The sequence below is a fragment of the Plecotus auritus genome (genome assembly GCF_963455305.1).
Source record: "Plecotus auritus genome assembly, chromosome: 11".
In the NCBI taxonomy this organism is placed as follows: Eukaryota; Metazoa; Chordata; class Mammalia; order Chiroptera; family Vespertilionidae; genus Plecotus; species Plecotus auritus.
The window spans coordinates 21,662,416-21,688,834 of NC_137777.1; the positions used below are offsets into that span (position 1 = coordinate 21,662,416).

The 26,419-nt window shown below is 37.0% G+C and overlaps 1 protein-coding gene across 2 annotated transcripts in view; it reads right to left on the reverse strand.

The window, feature by feature from the left end:
- The window catches only part of CSMD3 (CUB and Sushi multiple domains 3), a 931,825-nt gene that overhangs the window by 207,098 nt on the left and 698,308 nt on the right, over positions 1 to 26,419 (reverse strand). For both annotated transcript variants that reach the window (XM_080646869.1, XM_080646870.1), the window contains one exon: positions 6,677 to 6,793. In XM_080646869.1, the coding sequence (XP_080502995.1) occupies positions 6,677 to 6,793 (117 nt within the window). The remainder of the gene's footprint in view (positions 1 to 6,676; positions 6,794 to 26,419) is intronic.

Sequence of the window (26,419 nt, forward strand, 5' to 3'; positions counted from 1 at the left end):
AAGAGTTTTCTTTCTTATAGGCACAACATTAGCATATAGTAGTCCTCACTTATCCATGGAGGATACATTCCAAGACTGGCAGTGGATGCCTAACATCATAAATAGTACCAACCCCTATGTATACTAAGTTTTATCCTGTACACACATATCCTTGATAAAGCCGAGCAGCCAGCAGTGGGGCAGTTGGGGGTGAGCAGGCTGGTGGGGGGCAGTTGGAGGCTACTTGTCTGGCAGGGGGGCCAGTAGGGAGGGATCAGGCCAGTGGGGGGGCAGTTGGAGGTGAGCAGGCTGGTGTGGCTGACAGTTGGGGGCGAGAAGGCCAGTGTGGGGGGCAATTGGGGACGAGCAGGCCGGCAGGCAGAGTGGTTAGGGGCAATCAAGCAGGCAGGCAGGTGAGTGGTTAGGAGACAGCGGTCCCAGATTGTGAGAGGGGCATCCCCTGAGAGGTCCCAGATTGGAGAGGGTACAGGCCGGGCTGAGGGACAACCTCCCTCCATGCATGAATTTCATGCACTGGGCCACTAGTAATGTATATAATAAAAATTATTTGAATGTGGTATCTCTCTTTCAAAATATCTTACCCTTCTTGCTGTGATGACGTGGGATGCTAAAATGCCAAACATATCCCTGACTCTGTGTAACCATTCTTTAGTTGCAGTAAGTAGCTTGGTGTCCCTCATTTCTGGGGATCCCTTGTTGAACTCTTTGTACAGCCTCTATTCTTTCTGGGGCAACAAGTTGCCATCAATTAGAACATGTTTTTTGTTCCTATCTTCCACCACAAATTCAATGCTTTTTCCATTGTGACTAAGCCTTATCAGCCAGTGTGGCTGTAACTTTTGCAGTTTGAAGTATGGCAGCAAAAAGAATGCAATTTTTTTCCCCTTCTTCAAAATTTCACAGATGAAAGATTCCTTCTTACTGAGATAGTTATCTAGTTATTACCTACGTTTTAATATAATATTATGGTAATGTTTGAAATAAAAAAAAAACTGTAATTCTATATTATAGTCAATGGCATAGAGAAAGATGTTTTGAGACTGGCTGAAAGAAAAAATATACTGTAATGGGAAGTAAGAAAGATAATGGCTGCAACTAACAAACACACATAAAATATGTAGAAGTAGAAGAGAAGTTCAAGATGATGATAGCTAATAAAAATTAGGAAAAAGCCTCTCCCACAGCAATACACAAAAGGTTTTAGTAACTCTATGTGCCCACTGTATAGAGTAATTCATTGCACAGAGCAGACTGGATTGACAATAACTTTGCATTATTGGGGTATTCATACATTTGAAACCTATGCAACCAAGAGCCCACACTAATAACAAGAGATATGAAAAAGAGCATATTGACTTGGGTGGTAAACACACAGTACAGTACACAGATGATGTATTATAGAATTGTATACCTGAAACCCGTGTAATTTTGTTAACCAACTTCACCCCAATAAATACAATTTCAAAAAAAGGAGAAAAACTTGAAAAGGTTTTTATGCACACTTCCAAGATTCCACCTGTGAAAGCTGATCTTGGGAAAGAGTAAGCTTTGTAGCTTAACAAATATGCATTCCTGTGAGTCTTTTAATAGGTAAAATCATCTGGGACAGCGGTCGCCAACCGGTGGTCCATGGACCACTGGTGGTCCGTGAGGTCCGAAAGGTTGGCACAGTGACCACTGATCTGGGAGGTTAAACACAAAATTAAGTCACCACAGATTATCCTAAATCTCCTCAAGGTGATTTATATGTTAGAATTCTTTAAGAAATCTGAATGTCAGTTTGCATTCTATACAGTTGATATTTGATACTAGTACATACTTTACATAGAGTAATTTATGGTAAGATTTTCTATATAAAACTGTGGCAATGCAGTTTATTCTCTGTAGTGGGTTGAATAGTGTCCCCCAACACCAATTATTTTCTACCCAAAAGCTCAGAATTTTATTGTATTTGGAAGCAGGGTCTTTGGAGATGTAATTAAACATTAAAATGAGATGATACCGGGTAAAGGTGGGCCCTAAATTCAGAAACTGGTATCACTGGAAGAGAGGGTCAGAGATAGAGACAGAAACAAAGGAGACACACAGGAGGAAATGTCTTGTAAAGACAAAGGCAGATATTAGAGTAATGCATCTGTAATCTACCCAATATCACAGATTCCTGGGAGTCACTAGAAGCTAGGAAACGACAAGGAAGGTTCTTCCCTAGGGCCTGCAGAGGGCACGCAAACTTACTGATGCCTGATTCAGAGGTCTAGCCTCCAGAACTGTGAGAAAGTACATTTCTGATATGTTAAGCCACCAACTTTATGAAATTCTGTTATGACTGCCCCAGAACACAAATGCATATGCTTTTACAGATAATCCCTAGAATGTAAGGAGAGGGTGATGAAGGGGAGACAGGGATGAAAGAATGGGAAGCGATGATAATTTCAAAAGGTAACAGTCCATGTGAAACTAATTCAGGTATTATGTTACTAAATACGAATAATTTCTTCTGAATTACAGTTTTAAAGAGCTTTCTATTTTTTAAATCCCTCCCCCTTCAATTGCTTCATGCATCTTGCTTTGCCAATTGGTCCATTCAATTTTGACCTCTGCACTGTCTTTACCTAAAATAAAAGCTCCATTATCTTCTATTCCAGAAGAAAACAGACAAAAACAAACACTAGCCTCAGATTTATATCCTACTTTGGCTGCCATCCTAGCCTTTTTTTCCCAGCCAGGTTTGTTAAAATAGAAATTCACAATGTTTGTTCACTGATTTTACTAATTCCCCCCTCCCTGCAATTTGATGTTGGCTGCTACACTCTAGGTGTGAGTGCCTATTAATAAAAATATTTCAACTCTAAAAATATCAACAGTTCTCTTACATTCTAAAGCACTTCATGTAAATCAAACTAAATATAAAATAAAATCTGTCCTCAGTGTGTTTGGCACTTAAAATAATGCACAAAGACTTAAGCAACCAAACCAAAAGGGAAAGCAACTGTTATTGAAATTTGAAAGATAAAGAAACATTAAACCATATTTTATTTATAAAGTGGGGTATTTTTAATCTACAAATCCAATTGAAATAGTTTAATTGTATAGAATAAAGTGAAATTCTAATAAATGCTATCCAACTGACCTAGCATTATTATTTTTCTAAGTATATAACACAGTTGGAATCCAGCAGAATGAATATTCCCCAAGTGAACCTAATATCTGAAATTCAAATGAAATCCAATGATGATTATGAAGGTATTATAATTGACAATTCATTTATTGAGATAAACTGAAAGATAGGAATTGACTGGTAGATCAAATAGTATTCACTCAATCAACCAGTAAAGTAGAGTCACATATATGCACATTTAACTTACATGAATTCATTTCTATACCAGGCAAAAATAATGGAAATAATTTGGTGCCACATGACCTGTGTAAGAAACGAAAATAGCTCATCTGGTTTTATCTGAAGAAACTGTTACCTGTTCTAACATTGAAGGGAAAATGTCCTGTTAAAATTACTCAGAAGACAATATGGCTTGTGCAAACTCATGTAGATGATCTTAATGGGAGATTTAAGGTATTTCAAGGGTAATGACTATATGTGATTTTCTTCTTATAGAACAACTTTGAACCTTAATCCATGTAAAAAAGGCAATCCCAATGAATAAACTGAGTGTATTTGACAGATGTTATGCTAAATAAATTTACAGAGAGAAAAATTCTAAGAGTGTATATATATTCAGCATATACAAGATATAAAAGAAGACATGGTTATAATTTGGGATAAATGACAAGAAAAGAGAAAATAGTAAGAAGTGATATATTATCAAATTATATTTTAAAAATCATAAAATAAAGCCTAATGTAGCAACAGAATGAAGTTATGGCAGAGTGAGGATGAGAGGAAGCAGAGGCAAACAGGACTTTTATTTGTACAGACCTAGTGACTACTGCTTGATCATCTCACAGTAAGTAGGCAGAGGTAAAGATAGGAAGAGGTCAATGATCAGTACTTATTTAATTCTGCTGGTCTGCTCCCAACTTTTAGAAAATCATTAGGTAACTGGTGATCTATTGGAGATGTGAAACACAAGGTATTTGTTTTTGTGCTCTCATTACACAATATAAATGTTTTATTTTTAGCCACGCTACTCTTAAGACCCTAGTCTGGCAATCCATTTTATTTCATCTTTTTTGGAGGGAGGAGTCTATGAATGTGAACATAAAGAAAAGTGTGTGTGTAGGTGCACACATGTGTATATGACTTGCTATGTGTTAATATGCCAGTCACTTATATAAATTACATTACTTAATTATAAGCCTATGAGGTAGACATTTACCATCTCTCATTCATAGATTTAAAAAGTAAGATTCAGGCTGATGATGTGACTTGTCCAATGAAAAAAGCTAATTGGGATGGGCTCCAAACGCAGAAATCTTACTCCAAAACTGGCATTCTGAAACCTAAAGGTATTGAGCACGATCTATGTGAAACATACTCTGTATATACAACCTCATTTATTCCTCACAACAACTCTGCTTAATGATCCTCATTTTTCAAATAAAGAAACTGAGTCTCAAAGAGATATGATTTTCCAAATACAGAAAGCTAAAATGTGATAGCTTAAATTAGAATCCTAGTCTCTTTAACTTGATATGTACTTTGAAATAAAAAATGATGACACATTTATAAAAATAAAATCAGTTCCCTTACTAATAAGTCAACGTATATTTGATTTTATCCACAAAAAATCCAAATTTTGTTTAAAAAAAGTGTTAAAAACCACTGATTGGTTGCACAATTTTTACATTAAAAATTAAATTTACCTTACATTAAGCCTGTTAAAATAACGATTCCATTCTTTAGAAATCTGTTAGGTATACTTTTACTAGAGGCCCTGTGCACAGGATTCAAGTACTGGTGGGGGGCATGGCCTGCAGGAATCAGCCCGCTGTGGGAGTGCCACTCATCTCGGTCAGCCGAGTGGCTGTGGACCTGCCCTCTGAGCGGTTGCTCCCACTGTGGGAGCACACTGACCACCAGGGGGCAGCTCCTGTGTTGAGCTTCTGCCCCCTGGTGTTCAGTGCACATCATAGCGACTGGTAGACCAGTCATTCTGGTCGTTCCTCTGTTTGGTTACTGGGCTTTTATTATATAGGATTTTAATCACTATTTTTTCTCTTTTTGAACATACGTAGGCTACTGTAAAACATCACTAGGTGATCAGCATATCTACCTGTCAAGGAAGAAAATAACTGTTATCCTCTTTCTCATTCCTGTGGCCACATGGCATCCTAAGAACAGAATATAATAAAACAAATCGATGGCTTCTCAAGAGGACTCAGATAGCCATGACGTCTCTGGGACCACCATTGCTGGGATCATGTCCGCAACCATGTAACAATGTTGGCAGCTGGAAACTATAACCCTTCTAGCAAAGAGAGAACTGTCTTGGGCTCAAAAGGCAAAAAATAAACACAATTAAGTAGATGATGTTTTTCTTTCTAAACTATTGTCCTCTTCACAAAGTGGTCAACTATGACTCAAATGATCAAAATGCTAGGAAGAAGAAATGTTTTGTAGAGTACAGAAATAGACACCCTGCTAATGCTGGCATCATCACTCTAGTTCAAGGTTGAAATAAAAGGGTTAGTACTTCATTTCTGATGACAATGTTCTCTTGTGTAAGTTAAAAATCTTGGACTTGTTTTGGAAGAGAGAAAAGGAGGATATATAGGTTTTATCTGGTTATAAGAAATTGGACTGGAAGCATCAGCTTATTTTATATATTAGCAGAAACATTAAGATATGATCCAAAAACCTTGATATGACAAAATCCATGTCCTTCTGTTAAAATAGTCACCCAGACCCCACACATCCATTACAGCTATAGCAAATCCTTTACCATATAACACGATGCTGTAAATCTAAATTCTGGAAGTCTGAACTGTCAGCCTCTCTCCCACATTGTACTGCTCACTAAATTTCCTTTTCCAATCCATCCATAAACAGAGCTTAACCTGGGTTAAATCCAGCTGGATCTCAGATCCAAACCCTTTAGAAGCCAGGTAAATGACTCTAAGACTTGTGATCAGGGAGACATAAAGGCAGCAAAGGACACGCTGTCTCCTCAGTGCCAATGCAGAACAGACTGTCAGGCTGACGAGATGAGCTGAACCGTCCTTTGCTGTCTTTTTTTATTCTTTGCTGTCCCAGGAACTAAGTGCTCAAAAACAAAATTATTTATTTCTGGAAATGTGTCAATATAGTATAAAACTTATATGACTGTTTATTTATATACTTTTGTCATTATTATAATACTTCTATATTTGACTGCATATTTTGCAGAGCCGACTGCTTTATGCTCTGGTAATTTCCCATTTTATATCATTCAAATATGAAGGCACTTGCAAAGTTACTGGATGTACTTATTTTTAAAAATTAAAAACAATCCTGTTTTCATTTTTATATTGTTGTTCACCTGTGTATTTGACTGTAAATTCAAATGGAATAAAATGACCTCAAATTTTATTATTATCAAGCTATCTAAAAGGGTTGCAAAGTAAAGTACTTTATGAATAGTAAATATTTTCATAAAAAACTAACATTTTTGAATAGCATGTAGTGAAAAATAAAGATGTCTGCAATGAAATGCTACATGATGAGATGAATCTGACTTACCAAATTCCTTGGGAACTGCTATAGAATAAACACAATTATGTCCCACACTGTAATTTTTTGGATAGTTTGGTGATAGGACAGTGCCTTCTGAACCTGTTGAACGACTTCCACATGGTGCTAGAAAATAAAAATGATAACACGTTATTTTTAGAAAAATCAATTAAAAATCATACTGAGACAGGCCAATAAGCCAACACAAGTAAAATAGGGAAACAGAGAGATAACTGAAAAACTGGCCGAGCAATTTACAGCCAGATACAGAACGTCACCTCCCTGGAGATAACATCTAGGCCTCAGTTGTATTTCTGCTCTAGGCCAGCAAAGTAGCAAAACCAGGTGGGCAATGCCAGGACCAGCTGCAATGACTAATGCTCCCCTGCCCTGGCACTGACCAGTCAGTAGACCAGGACCCTGAAAGAGCACACCTGGAAAACTGATGAAGATCCTGCTGAAACTCTCCCCTGAGACCTCTCTTAAGATTCCTGCCTGCAGGAGAGAGATAAAACCCAAAAGACAAAGGACCCAGAGTGAGCTCTACCTCTGTGGAGCAGCCCACGCCATTCCCTCCCCCCTTTTCTTCCCCAACTTCTTCCCTTACAGGCACACATCTCTTCAACTCTAAGGGACCCCATGAGACTTGCAACCAGGGGAGCAATGGGCAGTGGCAGCATGTCCTGGGCTAACCTCCCAAACCTGTCTCCAAGGCCCCCTTTTCTTTGACTCCACAGTGAACCAAAGCAACCCAACCTAGGTCTCTCCTGTTGCTTCTTCCATGCTGAGCCCCTCTTTGTTTCACTGTCCCCAGCTTTAATAAATGTACCCGCACAGTCACCTGGACTCCTGTTGTAAAATCTTTTCTACAGAAAGTCAAGAACCCACACCCTACTGCTTAGGGCCAGGTCCCCTGTCTGGTAACAATATTATGAGCATTTTCTTAATATAAAAATATGGCTTCTATTTTAAGGCATATCATGTTTCTCCATATTTTAACAAGATCCCCCATTGTCAAGTATTTTAAAAATAAAAAAAAAAATTGTGCACAAAAGATTTTAAACAAAGAGATTTTATTCTTCTCAGAAATAGAGTAATATAGTAATATTAGAGGCCCAGTGCACAAATTCATGCATAGTTGGGTTTCGGCCTGCCCCCCGATTGGCCGGACTAGCAGGGAGGTCGGGGCGGGGGGGGGGGGGCGATCAGGGGCGGGGCCGGCCAGGGGGAGGGGCCGCGGGAGGTTGGGGGGTGCGATCGGGGACCCAATCAGGCCAGTTGGCCGCCACAGTGCATGTCATAGCGACCGGTCGTTCTGGTTGTTCCGTTGTTCTGGTCGCTTGGCTTTTATATATATAGATTGTAATGATGCTATCTCTAGAGGTAATAATGGTGGGCCTGCTTTCCTTTATGATAAAAGTGTAATGATAATCATCTCCTTTTTAATGATAAGAAATTACATATGCAAGGGAGAAATTGTTTCACTTTGAAAATCTACTGAAAAATCAACCCTGATTATGCTGTCACCAAATTACTTCTATACATGGTACAAGGATGATTGTGAATTTACTCACTCCTCTGGAGAAAATATCCTCTCACCAACCTTTACCTGTTTATATAATTTACATTTAAATCTGAGGAGATGCTGATGGTGATAGAGGCAGACTTTTTGCTACCTCAGCCCCCAGTTTGCTATTTTCCTAAAAAGTTGAGGGTGAAATCACTGTTTCTGGCAAATTCGTAGGTGATTGTTTTGTTGTTCACAAGAAATGTGAATGCATCAGAGAGAGACTGAGCTACTGATAGAGATTTAGGAATACAAAGCACAAAGAAGATAGCTGATACTCTTTAAGTAAATGAAATCACCCAGAAAAGTATGTAGAACGAGAAAAGATGGCCAAAAAGGAGATCTGGAGAATGCCCAGCTAGGATCAGACAGAGGTGGCTGCAGAGAAATTAGTTTCTGGGGAGCCAAGAGAGAAGAGAGTTTCAATTTTTAAAAAAAGTGTTCCAAAAAGCTAAGATTTGCAAAGTGGTAATAAATGAAAAAGGAGTCTAAGTAGAATGTCCATCTGGAGTATCAGGGAACAAGGAGCTTCTCTAGGCCCAGGTTTCCTTGAGGAGGGATTTTGCCTATAGCTGCCTGCCTGCTGGCCCCACCGCTCACCCTGTGGAGGTGGAATGAGCTTCCTGATGGGTGAGCTCAGGACAGGAACTCACTGCCAGTGGGAGCCGCCTGCCTGCAGAGCACAGTTGCTGGTTTCCTCCTCTACAGTCTAAGCAAGGGGACGGCCTTACTCATTGCACCTGTAAGTGCATAGGAAGCCCAATGTTAGTCACTGCTCCTCACCTTTATCAGTATTGAAACTGATGGCTGATTTCTTGCAGCCTACCTCTTAATCGGCTTTGAACTTGTGCAGGATTCCCCTCAAAGACCATGTATGAAGTTTCTGGCATTATTAATACAGTAGTTTCAACCAGAGCAGCTTTCTATCAGTTAGAGCCAGCAAGCCAAATCCAGCCCAAACCAAGAGAGGTTTTAACATTTTTAAAGAGTTATAAACGAAACAGAAACTAAGAACATGTAACAGACATGTGGCCAGCAAAGCCCAAAATGCCATTTGGTCCTTTACAGAAAAAGTTTGCTAAGTCTTGAAACAGAGTAGAGAGCAGGGAGCTAGACTGTAGTTGGAGGAATAACAAGTGGTGCATAAAGAAATTCAAAAGTAATCAGAATCCTAACCATAAAGGGAAGGAGAATGTAGGGAGTAGCTGGGGGCAGTTGCAAAGCTCAGTGAGTTTCTGTTATGTCGTTTTGTTTAAGAGTGAAGGAGTCTTCACAAAGGGAAAATCAGGGGCACTGACCTGGAGGCTTGGAAAAGATGAGATTAGCAACAAAAGTGGAGTGACTAGTTATAAGAGGCATCAGTGACATGCCTCTGTATCTGAGAAAAGGACTGGAGGAGACAAAGGTTTGGGTTTACGTTGGCAATTTATTAGAGGTAATGCCTGACTTTCCTATTAACAAGAACTGGAAGGGATGTGTTATGTGGTTTGAGAAGAGTCATGAATGTTTGAAAAAGTGAAACATTTTTATTGATTCCTGACCAAAGTTTAAAATATAGCAGTGTATTTAAACACACACACACACAACATAGCAGTATGTTGTATTGAGATGGTGGCTAATGAATTCGGCCTTTTTTTCTTTTCATTTTTCATAAAATGGTAATAACTAGTTAGACTTAAAGATACTAAAATTAGAACTCCCCAGAATAACAACAAATTGACAGTGATGATAATAAGCAAAGGTGCATCACTCTCATCACTCATTATTGTTTAAAATTAGTCAGGTGTGTTCTTATTCCAGCAATGATAGCTTTATTCAACTGATAATACTACTCTCAGATAATCATTCAAGGATAAGTAGTATGTTTTATGTTAAACTTTCTTTCTCATTTATGGTGCTCCAAAATTACAATACTTAGCATGTATGTGAGAAAACTCTTATTTTTAAATTTGGAAAGTATGAATAGCAATGAGAGCTTCTAATTGAAGTTTAGCTTTGTGGCTTAGTCATGAATATTCTGTCATTCAACATTAATGTGCATCTGACAGCTCAATTTGTTCTGTATATTTTATTTTGCATAATTAGGATATTTAGCTTATGTTGACAATAGAATTTATAAATATAAAAAATAAAGGTTTTCATTCTAAACCACTGATGAATATATATGAGGCTGCATATAGCCACATCCTTATGGTGACTAATATTATGTTAGATTCTGTTATTTGTACTGGGAGCAATAATTTTGTTTCATCTGGTCAATGATTACAGCATGGCCTAATTCATACTCAATTGTGCTGAATACTGTAATGATGGAAAATATTTTATGCAGTATATCAATATCATAAAAACGGGAAAATGAACTATGCATTGAGATAGTTTTATTGTAATCTGTTTTATATTTATTAAAATCTAAATGGAATAATGACTAAGCCAAGCTACCTTTACTAATTCTTCTAATATTGGTTCCTAAATGCTTTTCACATTCTCTCTTCCTGTTTTAATTTCATCTAGTTGGCTAGTAGAGAAAAGGGCAGCCTTTATCTTTCTGGCTCTGTTTAACAATCAGTAGAAGATAAAAGGAAGCCAGGGCTTTTAATTCTACGCTTATTTTTGCTATCTGATTTACACATGTGGGCCTATTGTTTCTCCAGACAGCCTTTATTATTGGAATGCATTAACTGTAAGAACTTGCCTGTTCCTGATGATAACTTATGCGATACTATGAGTACCTTAAATCTGCATTTTAATAGCATTTTTGTAGAGCACATGAATTATGGGGAGAAATGGTTCTATGGTTAACTAAGTTTGGGAAATACATGGATAAAAGAAACAAGGTTCTTTCCTATAGGATTTCATTGAGACTTTAGTAAAGTTTGGGGAATATCATGCTCTTTCTTACAAATTTATTTGATCATGGAGACGTTCCAGTGAAACATCTCACAGGACCAATGTTCCCCAGGACACACTTTGCAAAATGCCAGGCTGATGATTCTAAAATGTGCTATCACTTTGGTAATAATTCTAACATTGATATTATTGACTGTAATAAATTATTATTTTGCAGCACTATAGAACTACGTGTTATGTATATATATAAAACCAAAGTGATTATTTTTAGAACCAAAGTATTTTAAAGATTTAAAATGAAAAAATTAGCCTATTATAAAGTGCCATTATTCTTGATATTCTCTCCCTGACTTTTGGGGTCCAATACATCATTGATTTGTAGCTTGCACCCTATGTAGTTTATTAGCCTCTCTCTCTTGTCTGCCAAGGTAGCTGCCACAATCCAGACTCCGAACAATTTCCACAAGAACTCTTCCAATGGATAACCAGCTCACCTCACTTCCCCAAGTTCTTACCACTGCTAGTTATTTTTCTAACACACAAGTCTTAGCAACTCATCTCTTCGTAGAACAGTTTTGATGAACAGTAGGTCCTCATAAATGTCAGTTGGATGATTAAATGAACTATGCTTGCAAGACCAGGCTCCTATAAAATGGTGTTCATAGCACATAAAACAAACATCCCATTTGGTTGAAATAACCCCAGAAACTCACTTAAATCCAAAGCAGAATTGAGACAAACCCACTCTTAGTAAGTCCATATACTGGTAAGCCTATTTTTTTCTTTATGTGATTAAAATCACTACTATTATGTGAAAGATTAAGTATCTTTATGAGGAGGAAACTGGTCTTTCAGAACTTGTTATCTAAATGCAGAGACCGTGGAACTGTGAACAATGCACTGCCCTGGGGGATGAGGGTTGTTATCTGGTGCCAGGACAGATCATCAGATATGGCTTGGGGGCCTTCCTGTAAGCCTATGAAAGGGGGCGGAACCATATCTACAAGACAAAGACCCCAGATGATTATAAAAAGTGAAGCCCTCTGTGTGTTTCTTCACTCTTATTTGGAAATTATTCCCGGAGTCCACTAGTGTTAATAAACGGGGTCCCTCCCTTTCTCTAGGAAGCGTGCGTGGTATTTCTTTGGTCTTCTGTAACATTTAAACATTAGAAATGATAAGATTTTTACAGTAGGAGAGCCACATGGATACTGAGTTCCACTGAGGAAATAGCAAACAGCAAATTCATGTCTATCACTTCACAGTAGCAAATCCATGCTAACATTTATTCACACTGGAGTATTCCCTCATTGAGCAAGCGAAACCAGCCACATAGTCTAGTTATGTGTTATTCTTTCCCTTTTCTCTTTCTCTGTCCACTTTTTAAAATGTTTTGGGTGAAATTTATTGTTTGATGTGTATAAGTAAAATGTGTCCATGCTGTAACTATACTGTATATGCTTCCTTCGCTCCTGAACTATGAGCAGTGATGGAATAGACAGATGTGTTTCCAGGGAAATCAGAGGATGAGACTGCAACTGAGTTTTAAAGCTTCTAGTCAGCCAATGAAAATACTTCCCGCTGTGGCTTGGGGTGAAGGAGGAAGATGAGGATGAGGATGGTGAGAAGCAGGAGGAAAAGCAGAAGCTGGAGGGGAAGAAGGAGGAGTCTTCCCACTGAGTGACATAGAAGGATCCTAGACCATTTATAGGGAAGAGGTACTACTTGAATCTTAAGAGATTTTATAATACATGAACCATAGCCTCAAGCTACTTGCAATTTCAATCTGTCTTCTCACTTGTGCAATGTATAATTTATTACCAAATATACCCTATAATGAAACTTATTATATAATGTTTAATTTTTTTTTCTCAGAAAGCAAATTCGGTACTTTTAAAAGTGATGAATTCTTACAGGTCACAAAAGAGCAATATGATATATTAAATCAATAATTTACTAGATGTGGCCTGTGACTCCTTCAGTTTGAAAGAACTGCTGTACCTTACAAAAGTGCTGGCCCAGGTCTAGTACAATACTTATGCCCTGATTGAATGTCACAAATCATAAATCCTGGTGTAGAATGTGTTTGAAAGCTAGATCTCCCATGGGGTCTTTTCTTTATTTCTAAAGAAGGACTTTCATAACCTTAATCTCTGTGATGTGAATTTGTAATACAGACAGCTAGACAGCCATTATTGCCAGTATTGACTTTAAGATTAAAATTACTATTGCTTCTTTTTCTCCCTTTGTTCAAAATCTTGATCTTAGTAAAAAATACCTAACTATTCATCTATTCATTTGATTCTCTTCTTCATGTCTCCTATGTAAGCATACATACTTCATTTTGTTTACCTGCCTTAGATCATAAGCCTCCAATAAGGCTATAGTATTATAATGGTGATAAATACTAGTTTAAGTAGAAATCATTACTCTAAGTAACTATTTTATTTTGCTCTTCATTTTCCTCTGCATTATTTTGATATGTGTACATTTATTTATGTGCCCTGAGTTTTCTATTGCTTCATCTGTTCACCTAAATATAAAAAGCAAAAAAATCAGTCTTTATTATATGTGAATTAATTTTGTGTTATAATTCCATACTCCTGTTTCACACTGAAGAAAATAAATTCATCTCAATGTTGTAACCAGCGGCTTGTAAACCATTTTAATGACCCACTAAGTCAACTTAGTAGGATATGAGCGTCTACATCTGTCACCTCACTGACTGCCTAGATACAGTCATTTGATTATGCTGGCTAGGAAGGCATTCTCTTTCTCTTCCTCTCTTTTTATCTTTATCATTGAAAGTATTACCAATGTCCCTTCTTTTTCCCCCATTGACCCCCTCCACCCTAAGAATGCATTCTCTTCATCCTCCAGTACACCATGAGTTCTGTTCTCCATCACAGATGTGTTCTTAGGGGAAAAAAAAAAAGTCATTCTATGACAAAGCCTTAGGAATAGCTGTATTCCTTGAATAGTTCTTCCATGTTACTATATACAAATTCTAATAGTAGTAATGATCTTATCGTTCATGTCTAATACCTAATCACTCATTTGTACCTCATTTTCAAGATTGGGATATAATTCACATACCGTACAATTCACCCTTTTAAATGCATGTTTTTCTAAAAGCAGATACAAAGTCATATAACCAACCCCATGGTCTCATTTGAAAATTTGTCTTCCCAAAAAGAATTCCTGTATTCATTAGCAGTCATACCCCATTCACTCTACTCCCAAGTCCCTAGCAATCCCTAACCTATGATTTTATGGAAACTGTATGTGAAGACAAGTTCTTAAAATGATTTTGATTGAGTTATTGGCACTTTTAAAAAACTCAAATTCTTTTTCATCACTTAGTTTATTCTTACTTTTCTCTAAGTTATAGATCTTTTATTTTGATAATTTTATTATTGAAAAATAGTTAAAACAGTTAATATATTAGTATAAAGTAAGTTTAGAGAGTAACAATATTTTATTAACTCCTACTTAATCTCCCCACAAATGCTGATTCCTCAGGAAAGTCTTCCTGTCCTCCAAACTACTTCAGAAGCCCTCATACTACAACACTTGAGCAGTTACTTTTAGGACAGTGATTACAACTTGTAATAATATATTTATGTGTATGGCTCTTGGATTAAAGTCTGTCTCTATCTCTAGATTCTATGATCTATTAAATTAAAGTTTCCATGCCTTTTTTTTATTATTTTGCATACAATTTATACCTCTGGAGCCTAGTATAATGTTTGTTTATACAATAAGCTTCATTAAATTGTTTATACAATTTATACCCCTGGAGCCATTATAATGTTTGTTTATGCAATAAGCTTTATCTACACAATCCTATATAATAAAAGCCTAGGTGGCATCATGCGCAATGTTGCCACAAGATGACCAGCACAAGATGGCTGCCCTCACGTCGTCAAAAGATGGCCACCACAAGATGGCTGTCACAAGATGGCCAGCAGGAAAGGGCAGTTGGGGGCAACCAGTTCAGCAGGGGAGGGCAGCTGGGGGCGATCAGGCCTGCAGGGGAGGACAGTTGGGGGTGATCAGGCCAGCAGGAAAGGGCAGTTGGGGTGATTGGGCTGGCAGGGGAGGGCAGTTGGGGGTGATCAGGCTGGCAGGCAGAAGCAGTTAGGGGCAATCAGGCAGGCAGGCAGGCAGGCAGGCGAGAGGTTAGGAGCCAGCAGTCCTGGATTGTGCGAGGGATGTTCCAGATTGGAGAGGGTGCAGGCCGGGCTAAGGGACACCCCCCTCCCATGCATGAATTATTATATAATGCCTCTAGTAAAATTAATATAAGGAAAAATAAAATACAAATTATATTAATATCTTTTCTTTGACTAAATGCACAGAATGCAAAGCTCATGGATATTTCAAAGCCTTTGTTTAGAGTAGCAAAGCGGAATGCCATATAAAACCCAAAGATTTGGAATCAGGAAAGACTAGGTTTAATTTCCAACTTCACTATTTATTGACTGAGCAGCCTTGGAAGAGAGGAAAATCTAACTAGAACAGGAAGTGTCTGTTAGATCTGATATATGAGGTGAGCTTAGGTAAAATGAATTAAGAAACTCCTGACCTACTCTAGATTCATCTGGAGGCGATACAATGAGGCTTTCATAAAGGTCTTAGAAAGATGAACTGACCTCATAAATCTCAGGGAGGAACACAAAGGGTAGTGAAAGGGCAGGAGAAACTCCCCTGGTGTTTTTGCCAAATTCTTCTTTTGAGACCATTAGAGGTGCCTTTTATTACCCTACCCAGGACATTGTCTCATGGTTTTTATTTTCCTCTCCTCTTAATTTTTCCTAAGGTTGAAGAGCAGAATACTCTATCCCAAAGCAAGAGGAACCTACAACTTCAATTCAGCTACTTTCTCAAGGGGTGCCCCGCTGTTCGTTCATGGTCAGTCCTCTACTTTTGTGGACTCTATTCTTTACAAGTCCAGGGAGAAAAAAAGAGCCGAAAATGTTTGTGAAAAGGTGGAGAAACTTGCCCATCTTCTTCTTGTCTATATACTTCAGGGGTTCTTTTCCTTGTTCCATGAATTTTAGATGGTGGGGATGGGGGTGGGGGTGGGGAGGGAGTGTCTATATTTTTACTAGACCCTAACTGAATTTTTTTTCTAACTGGATTTTAGCATTTTCTCTAATTTCAAATGTAGGCAACAAAGCACAGCAATATTAAAAGTAACTGGGACTTTGTCACCAATAGAAATCACAGATATTTTTATATTACTTTATAAATGATGCAGATACCTCAAAATATTTAAGCTCATCACTACTAAAAATTATAGTAGTTCTTAGACCTGATGCTATAACTTTTAATTAAGGTATTAAGAAGCAACATATTATTACATCAAATGTATTTTTTATTATAGATTTTAAGTACTTTGTAATTAATTTATCTTTCAAGTTTATGTATTTGATTTTCTACACTTAAAAAGATGGTTCTAAGGTCTATTTGGTTCATAAGACTGCACACACACACACACACACACACACACACACACACACATGGAAACCCTGTGCTAATTAGATTCATCTACTCTTTTCCTTAAGGGAGCTTGCCTCACAGATTGTTGCTCTGGCCTAAGGAGATCTGAAAAAAATACTAGTTTTATTGGAGGATTCTTTCTTTCCTGCTCTTTTGTCTCTTCCTAACAGGATGGATCAATTCTTCCCTGAGTCAGAAAAGTTCTAAACCTCAGATTTGGAACTTGGGGAGAAATGCCCAGTTATAGGATTGGCTTAAGCTTAAGGCTATTTAGAACCATAGCCTAAATATGGTTCATATTTACTAACTCTCCCATGTGTTTCAATGTAACTAACTAGATTCCTGTTTTGAGACTTGGAACCAGATTCCTGGTTGCACAGAGAGACGTTCTATATTGTCTTCTTGTATGCATATATATCCATTAGGAAACTTGGAGTGAATGGCTCACCGGTTGCAGGGTAAATGTACTAGTAAAATGAAATTTTTCTGTATTTAATAAAAGGGAGGAAACAGCAACTTCCCCTCTCCTCTTGCAGAGTGTCTCCTCAGAAATATAATAGAGCAACCTTTTTCATTTTACAGTGCAAGGCTGCTGGCTTTCTGACCTTTGGAAATATAAACACATACTTCTTAAATAAACTCATGGTTCTTAACAATATATTCAAGAGACAAGGTGCATCAATTGGTCTTTCAAGGAGATAGTGTTATTTGTTCTTTTTTTAATGTATACATTTGCATGAGATTCTGTCTGGTCTTTTTAGTGTGTTTCACAAACTGAGTACAATGTGTATTGCATTCCGGATATGCTTATTCAATAATAAAACTGCTTTCTTTCTCTTTAAGGTTTTGTGGAATGACCTTTGTTAGTAGGATTTTTGTTTTCCTAATGAAAGTGGAGATTTGGCCATCCATAGATCCAGTCTGGAGTCCCATATCATTATAAATGTACATATCTTGTCTTATTAACTTAAAACCATTCCGTAATACAATTTAAACCACACCATGGTTAATGGTGTGTGTGTGTGTTGGGAGGGAGGGCGGGGTTCCTCAGCCAGGCCTGCCCCCTCTCACAGTCTGGGAGTCCTCAGGGGATGTCCTACTGATGGCTTAGGCCCGCTCCCCATGGGCCTAAGCCGTAGTCTGGCCTCCCTCTGTGGGAGGTGACCAGGCCTATCAGGGGAAGCTGCCACCCCATCACCCCGCCGCTGCTGTCACGGCTGCCAGCCCTTGGCCCTTGCAGCCGCCACGGCTTTGTAGGAAAGACACCTGAAAGGACATTCGGCTGTCTGGTCTAATTAGCATAATATGCTTTTATTATTATAGATAAGGAAAGAATCACTGGATTAATTTAACTTGATTTTTTAAACTTTTTTTCTTCAATCCTCACCTGAGGACCTGCCTTCTTAAAATTGTTTTAGAGAGAGAGGAAGAGGAGCAAAAGAGAGAGAGAGACATCTATGTGAGAGAGAAACATCATTTGGTTGCCTCCCATACATGCCCCTACTGGGATCAAATCCACACCTAGGTATGTACCCTGATTAGGAATCGTCCCGCAACCTTTTAGTGTACAATGACGCTCCAACCAACTAAACCACCTGGCCATGGTGTTGATTCAACTTTCTGTATAAATAAATTCTTTTCTGTTTCTCTGCAAAACCTGGCAGCACATTTGGAAGTTATGTTTGAAGTCTGACTTAAAAATAGAGTTCCTGATAGCAGAGAATGGAAACATCTTAGTACAACGAGAAGCTACCCATCCATGTGACCACCCCTCTGGAGATATGGAGTAGCCATTGAGATGCCAAAGGCCGGGGAAATAAAAATAGTTTAAATATGAGCTCCAAATCAGTGGTCACAAGAAAATATTCTGTGAATTACAGCCATTGATTTGCAAATCAAGTTGCTTTTTACATGGGAAATTTTACATAGTATGCTCCAGAATCCACAGCAGTGGGGGTGGATTTATAACAATGTTAATGATACTCTAGACTAGCAGGCAGGGGGCCAACTGCAGTGTTAATGTACATAAGAGTGCCTGGAAAAAGTAGGTGCTCAGTAACATTTGTCTCCCTTCCCATTTCCTTTTAAATAATACTTTCCTCCCGTCCTATGAAAATGAAATATGCTTTGGTCTTCTCCCAATAACTTGCTTCAATACAAAATACATTTCACTTCTTTGTAGAACATGGTTCTCATACATAATCTCTATATTTTGTCTATGAACAAAATTCCTATGTGTAGCTGATGAAAGGCAGATATTTGATGGTACTCAGAAATAATTTACCACTAAGTCTTTGTTTTATGAATCTTTCATCTACATGCTTTATTTATATCATATATTTAAATGAGATAACATTCTAATAGTTCAGTATATTAGACTAGATAATTTCTATGTACATGTATAATGAAATGGGACTCCAGACTTTTTTTCACACCTCGAAAATGTATATACTTCAAGGACAATTGAAATAAGGAATTAATCTAAGGCAAGTTATGCCATTTAAGCAGAAGATCTGGAATAAAAGTTCAGCTATTTATTTCTTCATAGAGTCTAACAATAGGATTTAATTAAAAGTAGGCCACATGAGGTTACTAATGAGAGATAACTATAAAGTTGGAAAGCTATAATTACAAAATAAATGTTTTATTTTTTTGTTTGTTTCAAAGTTTTCTCTTCATTTGATAGGATAAGAGGGAGTTTTTAAAAAGTTTTTATCATTCCTTATATAGTTAGTTGGCAGTTGAACAAAGAACGATGTCAGATAACTACTTGATGTCTAATAGTAACATATTCAAGTATATGCACTTTGGACAGACTTATGGGTCATCAGTGATCGAGTTACTCGAGTCTTTTAATTTCCATCCCCAGAATCGAAGACTTAGGTTAGCATGAATGAAATAGTTATTAAAAATAAGCTCCAGCCCTAGCCGGTTTTGCTCAGTGGATAGAGCATCGGCCCTTGGACTGAAGTGTCTGGGGTTAGATTCCAGTCAAGGGCACATACCTTGGTTGCAGACTTCATCCCTGGCCCTGGTCGGGGCATGTGCCAGAGGCAACCAAGTGATGTATCTCTCTCACATCGATGTTTCTCTCTCTCTCTGTCTCTCCCCCTCCTTTCCACTCTCTCTAAAAATCAATGGAAAAATAGCCTCAGGTGAGGATTATCAAAAAAATAAAATAAGTTGCAGATTTTCCAAAGAACTGAGTTAACACCGACTATATGTATTAAGGCATTTGTATTCTGTGCAAAGTTGATTTCAAATAAAATGGAAAAATGCACGTTAGATAAATGCTTTTATCAGTTATCAGTAGGGATTTACCTTCCCTTAATTCTTACACGTAGCCTGGAGGAAGATTTCAGGCTCAGTCTCACAACTTCATCTTGGTGTCTCACAACTGCATCCTTTCTTGAAACATCTAACCAACTGAAATATGCCAGGTACCCTTAGGCCCTACAGATATAAAAAGATCAATACAGGTCATGAAGAATTAACCAGCCTACCTATAGGGAAGTGAGTAAGAGCATGGACTCCAAAACAAGACTGTTAGGCAAGTGTGACTTTGAACAAGAGACTGAACTGCTTTGTGTGTCTTGGTTTCCTCATCTGCAAAATGAGAATATTAGTACTCCCTGAGTCATGGAGTTGTGGTGAGATGTAAAATGATACGGGTATAAAACTTCATATTGTGCTCAATACAGGTAAGCTATTACCTCTCATCGCTCCTTCTATGTGCTTGCCCTACTGAGCATCTTTAATTTCTATCCAAAATGCCCTGTTTACTCTTTTTACTGTATGTTCACATATGCTGAACCTTACGGGTTAAACGCACCATCCCCTCTTGTCTTATAACTCACCTGATTCCTTCTTATTTCTAATTTTAAGATTTAGTTCATGCATCACTTTTATCGGGAAGACCTCCCGACTCTCTCTTTGTAACTAGGTCAGATGCACCTCCATGCTGTGCTCACAGTACTTTGCTTTTATTTCTAGCAATGGACTTTATCTGTCTGTATCTCATCAGATTGTAGCTCTCTACAGGAAAGGACCATAGTGAATTCATGTTTTTATCCCTGTTAGTGCAGGATCAGGCTGATAATTGGTACTTTTAAAAGCCTAAGAAAATAATGAATGATGCTATTTCTTCTTTAGGATAATTGGCAAACTAGTAATCATTTAACAGTCCAAATACATATATTCTTAGGGTCTTATTATTATAATTATCATTTGAATGCTCATTACATATGCAATATACTTGATCTTCCCCATTTCCATATGCTATGGAAATGGAAAAGATCAAGTATATTGCATTAGTCCAGTTATAAAATAAATAAGTCACAGGGCTGTAATGTATCGCATGATGACTATAGTTAATAATACTGTATTCATAGTTGAAAGTTGGTAGGGAGTAGGTCTTAAAAGTCCTCATCACAAGAAAAACATTTTTTGTAACTATGTGTGGTGATGATTATTAACTACACTTATTGTGGTGATCATTTGTCAATATATACAAATGTCAAATCATTATGTTGTACACCTGAATAAACTAATATGATGTTATATGTCAATTTTACTTCAATTAAAAATTATTATTATTGTGAACAAGGTCAATGGTTTTTACCTTTCAAAGTTCTAAGGCCTAAAAATAACTAAGGCTTTTGCATACATAAGAGATACCTTTACCCAGGATAAATTGTTTCAATTTTAGACATGTACATATGAGTCCACTCTTGAGCTTCAGGGGGCAGGGGGAGAATAAATGGAAGGTTTTTTTTTTTTCTACTAAGAAGAAAAGCAATCAGATGGCTAAAGGAAGTCAGAGGGCTAGCCAGCCAGAGAGCTGGGGAAACAGCATTCAGACGGAAATGACAGCAAATGCGAAAGCCCTGATGCAGAAACGTGAACAGTGCTTTGAAGAAACGTGAAGGAGGCCGTGTGGCTCAGCTGGAGGTGGAGAGGGAGAAGAGCAGAGAGGTAGGGAGCACAGAAGAAGGTTAAGTAGAACATTCTAAGATCTTTGGCATTTATTCAGATTTAGGAAACCATTTATTCAGATTTTGAGCAAATATGTGATATAATCTTACATATGCTTTTAAGACTATGTTGCTGTGTTCAGAAGACACTGGAGAAACAGGGAAGGGAAGAAACTAGTTGGGAAATAGGATAAGAGGTAAGAGACAGCTGGCGGCCTAGATCAGGGTAGAGATGTGTCTATATAAACAACTCCAATGCCATTAGGTGAAATAAATCAAATGATGAATTTTAAGGGGAAAATATGAATCAGTCACTGTTTGTGTTTTATTACTTTTACCTAATATTGAATCAGATTATGGGTAAGAATGATATAAGATAATTTTGTTTCAACAGATATTTTTCAAAATATGAAAAATAACAAGGGAAGAAATCATTTTCTAAACTCATTTTTATATCCAAAGTGAATTGCAGGTATATATATATCCTGTTCTGCTATCATTTAATGTATGTGACAGTCTCATGAGATGATCTGCAGGGTTTCTCATCTCTGGGCAGGACTTAGCACAGGATGATATCATTTGGGATCTACTTCTGAAGAAAATAATCTCCCAGTGTCCAACATAAGCTTTTAAAAAGATTTTCTTAAGATTTCAAATGTATATTTAATCCTTAACAGTGATAAAAATCTATACTCTAAAATAGAAAACCTTGGTACATTCTTATGGTTCAATTCAGGTTAAAAAATATTTACTTAGAGCCTCCTTGTATAAATTAACGTGTTTCATGCTAAAAGATAATATATATCCCAAGACTTAATAAGTTTATGTTGAGAGACTAAGGTAACACTAAGGCAATATTATAGAAAAAGGAAAATATGTATGGTTGTAATTAAAGAGTTTGCAGAGTATGGTCATGTTTATTTTTATATAAAAAATAAAAACTTTATTTCCTTATTTTGGCATTTGCTAATCAGAGTCCAATAGTCCCTACTTATGTCTTCTAAAGCAAAGTCAAAATCTCCAAAAAACTTGGCATCAAAAACAGCAGAGAGTAGCCACCCAACACTGAAACACTGATGAAGTTAGAAATAGCAGTATAAGCAAATTAACACATGGCAACGGCAATTATTAGAAAAACCAAAAATAATACATATCTGGAACACTGAAGAGAGGGGCTGTGGATGTGACATAACTCTTTATCTCTTATTTCAGGAAATCAATAAATATTGTCTAGAGTTGGTGAATCAAGAAATGGAGTTTCATATGTTATGCAGCGTCACAGATTGGCCCATTAGAGCAATTAGAAATAGTACTTATTAGAAGACTCAGCCGAAGAATAAGAGAATAGAGGAGATGACCATTGCTTTAAATGGTAAGCTATTCATATTGTATTTTAGTTACAGCATGTATGCATATTTTACTTTAGTGAAAATACAAATTTTGCCTTAATTAAAAATAATATATTCTTATAAACAACAAACCCTCTTGCTCTAATGCACATGCTTTACACACTAATTTTTACTCTTAAACTATTAAATCAATAAATAAAAAAGTCAGCCAGTCCTGTGTATTTTGGATTTCTATGCAATGACTATGAAGGAAAACAAATAGATAAGTCTTAGATTCATTAAATAGAAGAAAAAAAAAAACACCCTAAAATGTATTAATCTCTCCTTACTGTGTGACATTAACAACGACAGGACCAAATGTTTTAAATACGTTATTTAATATAATTTCTTAACAACCTTCAATTTACACAATATTATCGCACTTAGATATGCAAAATAAATAAAATGAACAAAATTAGAGAGTTAACCCAGGCTTTTTGCTTATTTTTAAATCATTTTTTAGAGTTTAACATATCTAATTTTAAAACATGGATTTTTCTTCTTCAAATATACTGGAAATGAACAGTTATGGTTATATTTTTAACATAAATGTATCTTAGTTTTGCTCGAATGGCTTAAAACATGCATTGAATAGCTTTATATGTTTTCCATAATACCTTCGCATTATGGTTAAAAGTCAAGTGATAGCCTCTTAAATGATAAAATGTTTTCTCTTAAAAAATTTAAAAATATTAAACTCCTGCACTACCTTCAGGAAGAGGTGAATATGTAGCCATACAATGACATTAATAAATTACATTTAATTAATATTAAAATGACAAAAATATACTAGTTCAACTAAAATATAACATGCAATGCATGTTTTCTAGTGATATGCTTCTTGTTGAAATTTCACTAGGTCTTCTGTATGTGTTGTGTTAATTAATTGAGTCTTTACAATAATTTATTAAAGTAAAACTATTATCAAGTTTTAGAGATTTAAAAATCAAGACTCAGCTTGCCCCAGGCCATAGTTACAGTGAGAGGATTTGAATGCACATCTATTCTTCCTTCTACAATGTCTATAGAATTATTATTCAACCAACATTGCATAATATACTTAACTAGAGGCCTGGTGCACAAAAATTTGTGCACTGGGGCGGGGGGTCCCTCAGCCCGGCCTGCCCCCTCTCACAATCTGGGAGCCCTCAGGGGATGTCCTACTAACAGGGAGCGGGCCTAGGCCGAAGTCTGGCCTCCCTCTGTGGGAGGCGACCGGGCGGAGCCCACGGCTGCCTGAGACCCGGGCCTCACAGCTGCTGTGGCTTTGTCCGGATGGACGTCCAGAAGACGTCTGCCCTAATTAGCATATTACCCTTTTATTAGTATAGATCGGGCTCTAATTGAGCCCATAAAATATTTTTGGTTCAGAGGAATTTATTTGTATATGTTATGGCATATTCCATGCTGAAATTGGCATTGGTATGACCTATCAATAAAAATAAAAAATAAAAAACACTATTCAAAAGGAATAGGATTATTTTAGGCATGTATATACTGAGTGAATGCATGCTAAACTCTGGTACTCTTGTCTTTCTTACCTAAGTCAATGAAAGCCATCTCTTTAATAATTTATGCCTATCATTTTAATCTATAATTTTCTGTATCCTTTGAGTTTTCTCCATCAGAATTTTTAGTTATTTTTTGTCTGGCTCCCAAAATTTCCCAAAGTTTCTTAATGATCACTGACAGTATAATTTGAAAAGTGTCTTAGTATGCTTTTCTGGCTTAAACAGATTTCCCTTCTGTATAACTCTAAATTATAACACAATATACTCACTCTTTTTCGTAAATTTCCTATTAACTTCCATGTCATACACTGATTTTTTTTTCGCTTTATGAGAATTAAATCCAAAGTAATTTTCTTTTTATCCCCTTCATTTTCTGATAGATGAAATCATCAATTCAAGAACTAATCAGCTATTTTAATAACAGAATGACCATTTAGTAGATATCTACCTTTTATTTCTTATAACAGCATTTTGAAGTAAAAAATTTCAGTTTTCCCTATTGTTTAGATTAGAGACAATAAGCATAGAGAAGTTAAATAACTTGTGTTTAAGTTAGAAATCACACACATATAATTCTAATATATGAATATTAGACAACTAGGAAAAATTACCATGTGTATTAGACACAAAAAATCATATTTTTAACCATAAGATCAGGGTTGTTCATAGTAAGAAATACACTTTATATCAATGAAAACATGAACACCTACATAAAGACACACACATATGTATATTTATTGCATTTTATTTATCTATGTATATAACCAAAAACAGTTCCACAAATATTATTATTTATTCTTACTGTGTTCTTTCAATTATAGTGTTTTTCTCTTCTTTTAATTTTCTTTATTTTATTATACTAAAACTTTATATCATTTGTAAAAATGCTAGCCATGACCCAGTGGATTGATTTTATGACTCATGGTGGTGACCCATAGTTTGGAAAGTCGGCCCTAGATGAGGTCATCTGCATGGCCAATTTTGTACAACAAATCAGAATCATTCATCTGACTAGAGAGTCTGTGATAACTTTCCACAGTGATATCATTGTTTCTCTCTCCTTACTGACTTTTCTCTCCACTGTATCTCTATCCTCATAAATAGTTACATACAAACATGATTTTTGAATGTGCAATATTATTTTTTTCTAATATAATTATTTTATTTAGTTATAATATCCATCTCCAACAGCTTGAACTAAAAATCCCCATGGTCTGCAATAGATCTCTCTGTCATTTTAAGACTAGAGGCCCAGTGCATGAAAAATAGTGCACTTGGCGGGGGGGGGGAGGGGGGTCCCTCAGCCCAACCTGTGCCCTCTCGCAGTCTGGAAGACCTTATAGGAGCGGGCCTAAGCTGGCAGTCAGATATCCTTAGCACTTCCATGGAGGGAGGAAAGACTCCCGCCACCACCGTTGCGCTAGCCAGCCATGAGCCTGACTTCTGGTGGAGATCCCCTTGTGGGAGTGCACTGACCATCAGGGGGCAGCTCCTGCATTGAGCGTCTGGCCCCTGGTGGTCAGTCCGCATCACAGCAATGGGTCATTCCGCTGTTTGGTCGATTTGCATATTAGCCTTTTATTATATAGAATGTCTGGTTTTCATTAAAATAATATCTAAACCACTCTGTGTTTTACTTTCTGCTTAACACTAAGATATGGGTTTTTGGAAAGGCCACAAGTCACCACTTCCATAAAGTGGTGAACTGATCTTTGTTTTGGAAAATACTTTAGGAATTTATCCAGAAATATATTCATAAAATTCTGAATCACCATCATCAAAACCTGCTTCTTTGTTACCTGGGGACTTGCACAGTTTCCCCTCTTGTGCTCACTGGATGATCTCTTCAAAACCATTCCCAAAGAGCTGTTTATTTGTTGCAGCTAACTGCTTAGCAAATTGCACTCCCCAAGTGAAGGTAGTATTTGTTTCCGGTGCGTCTCTGATCAGTAATTGCCTTA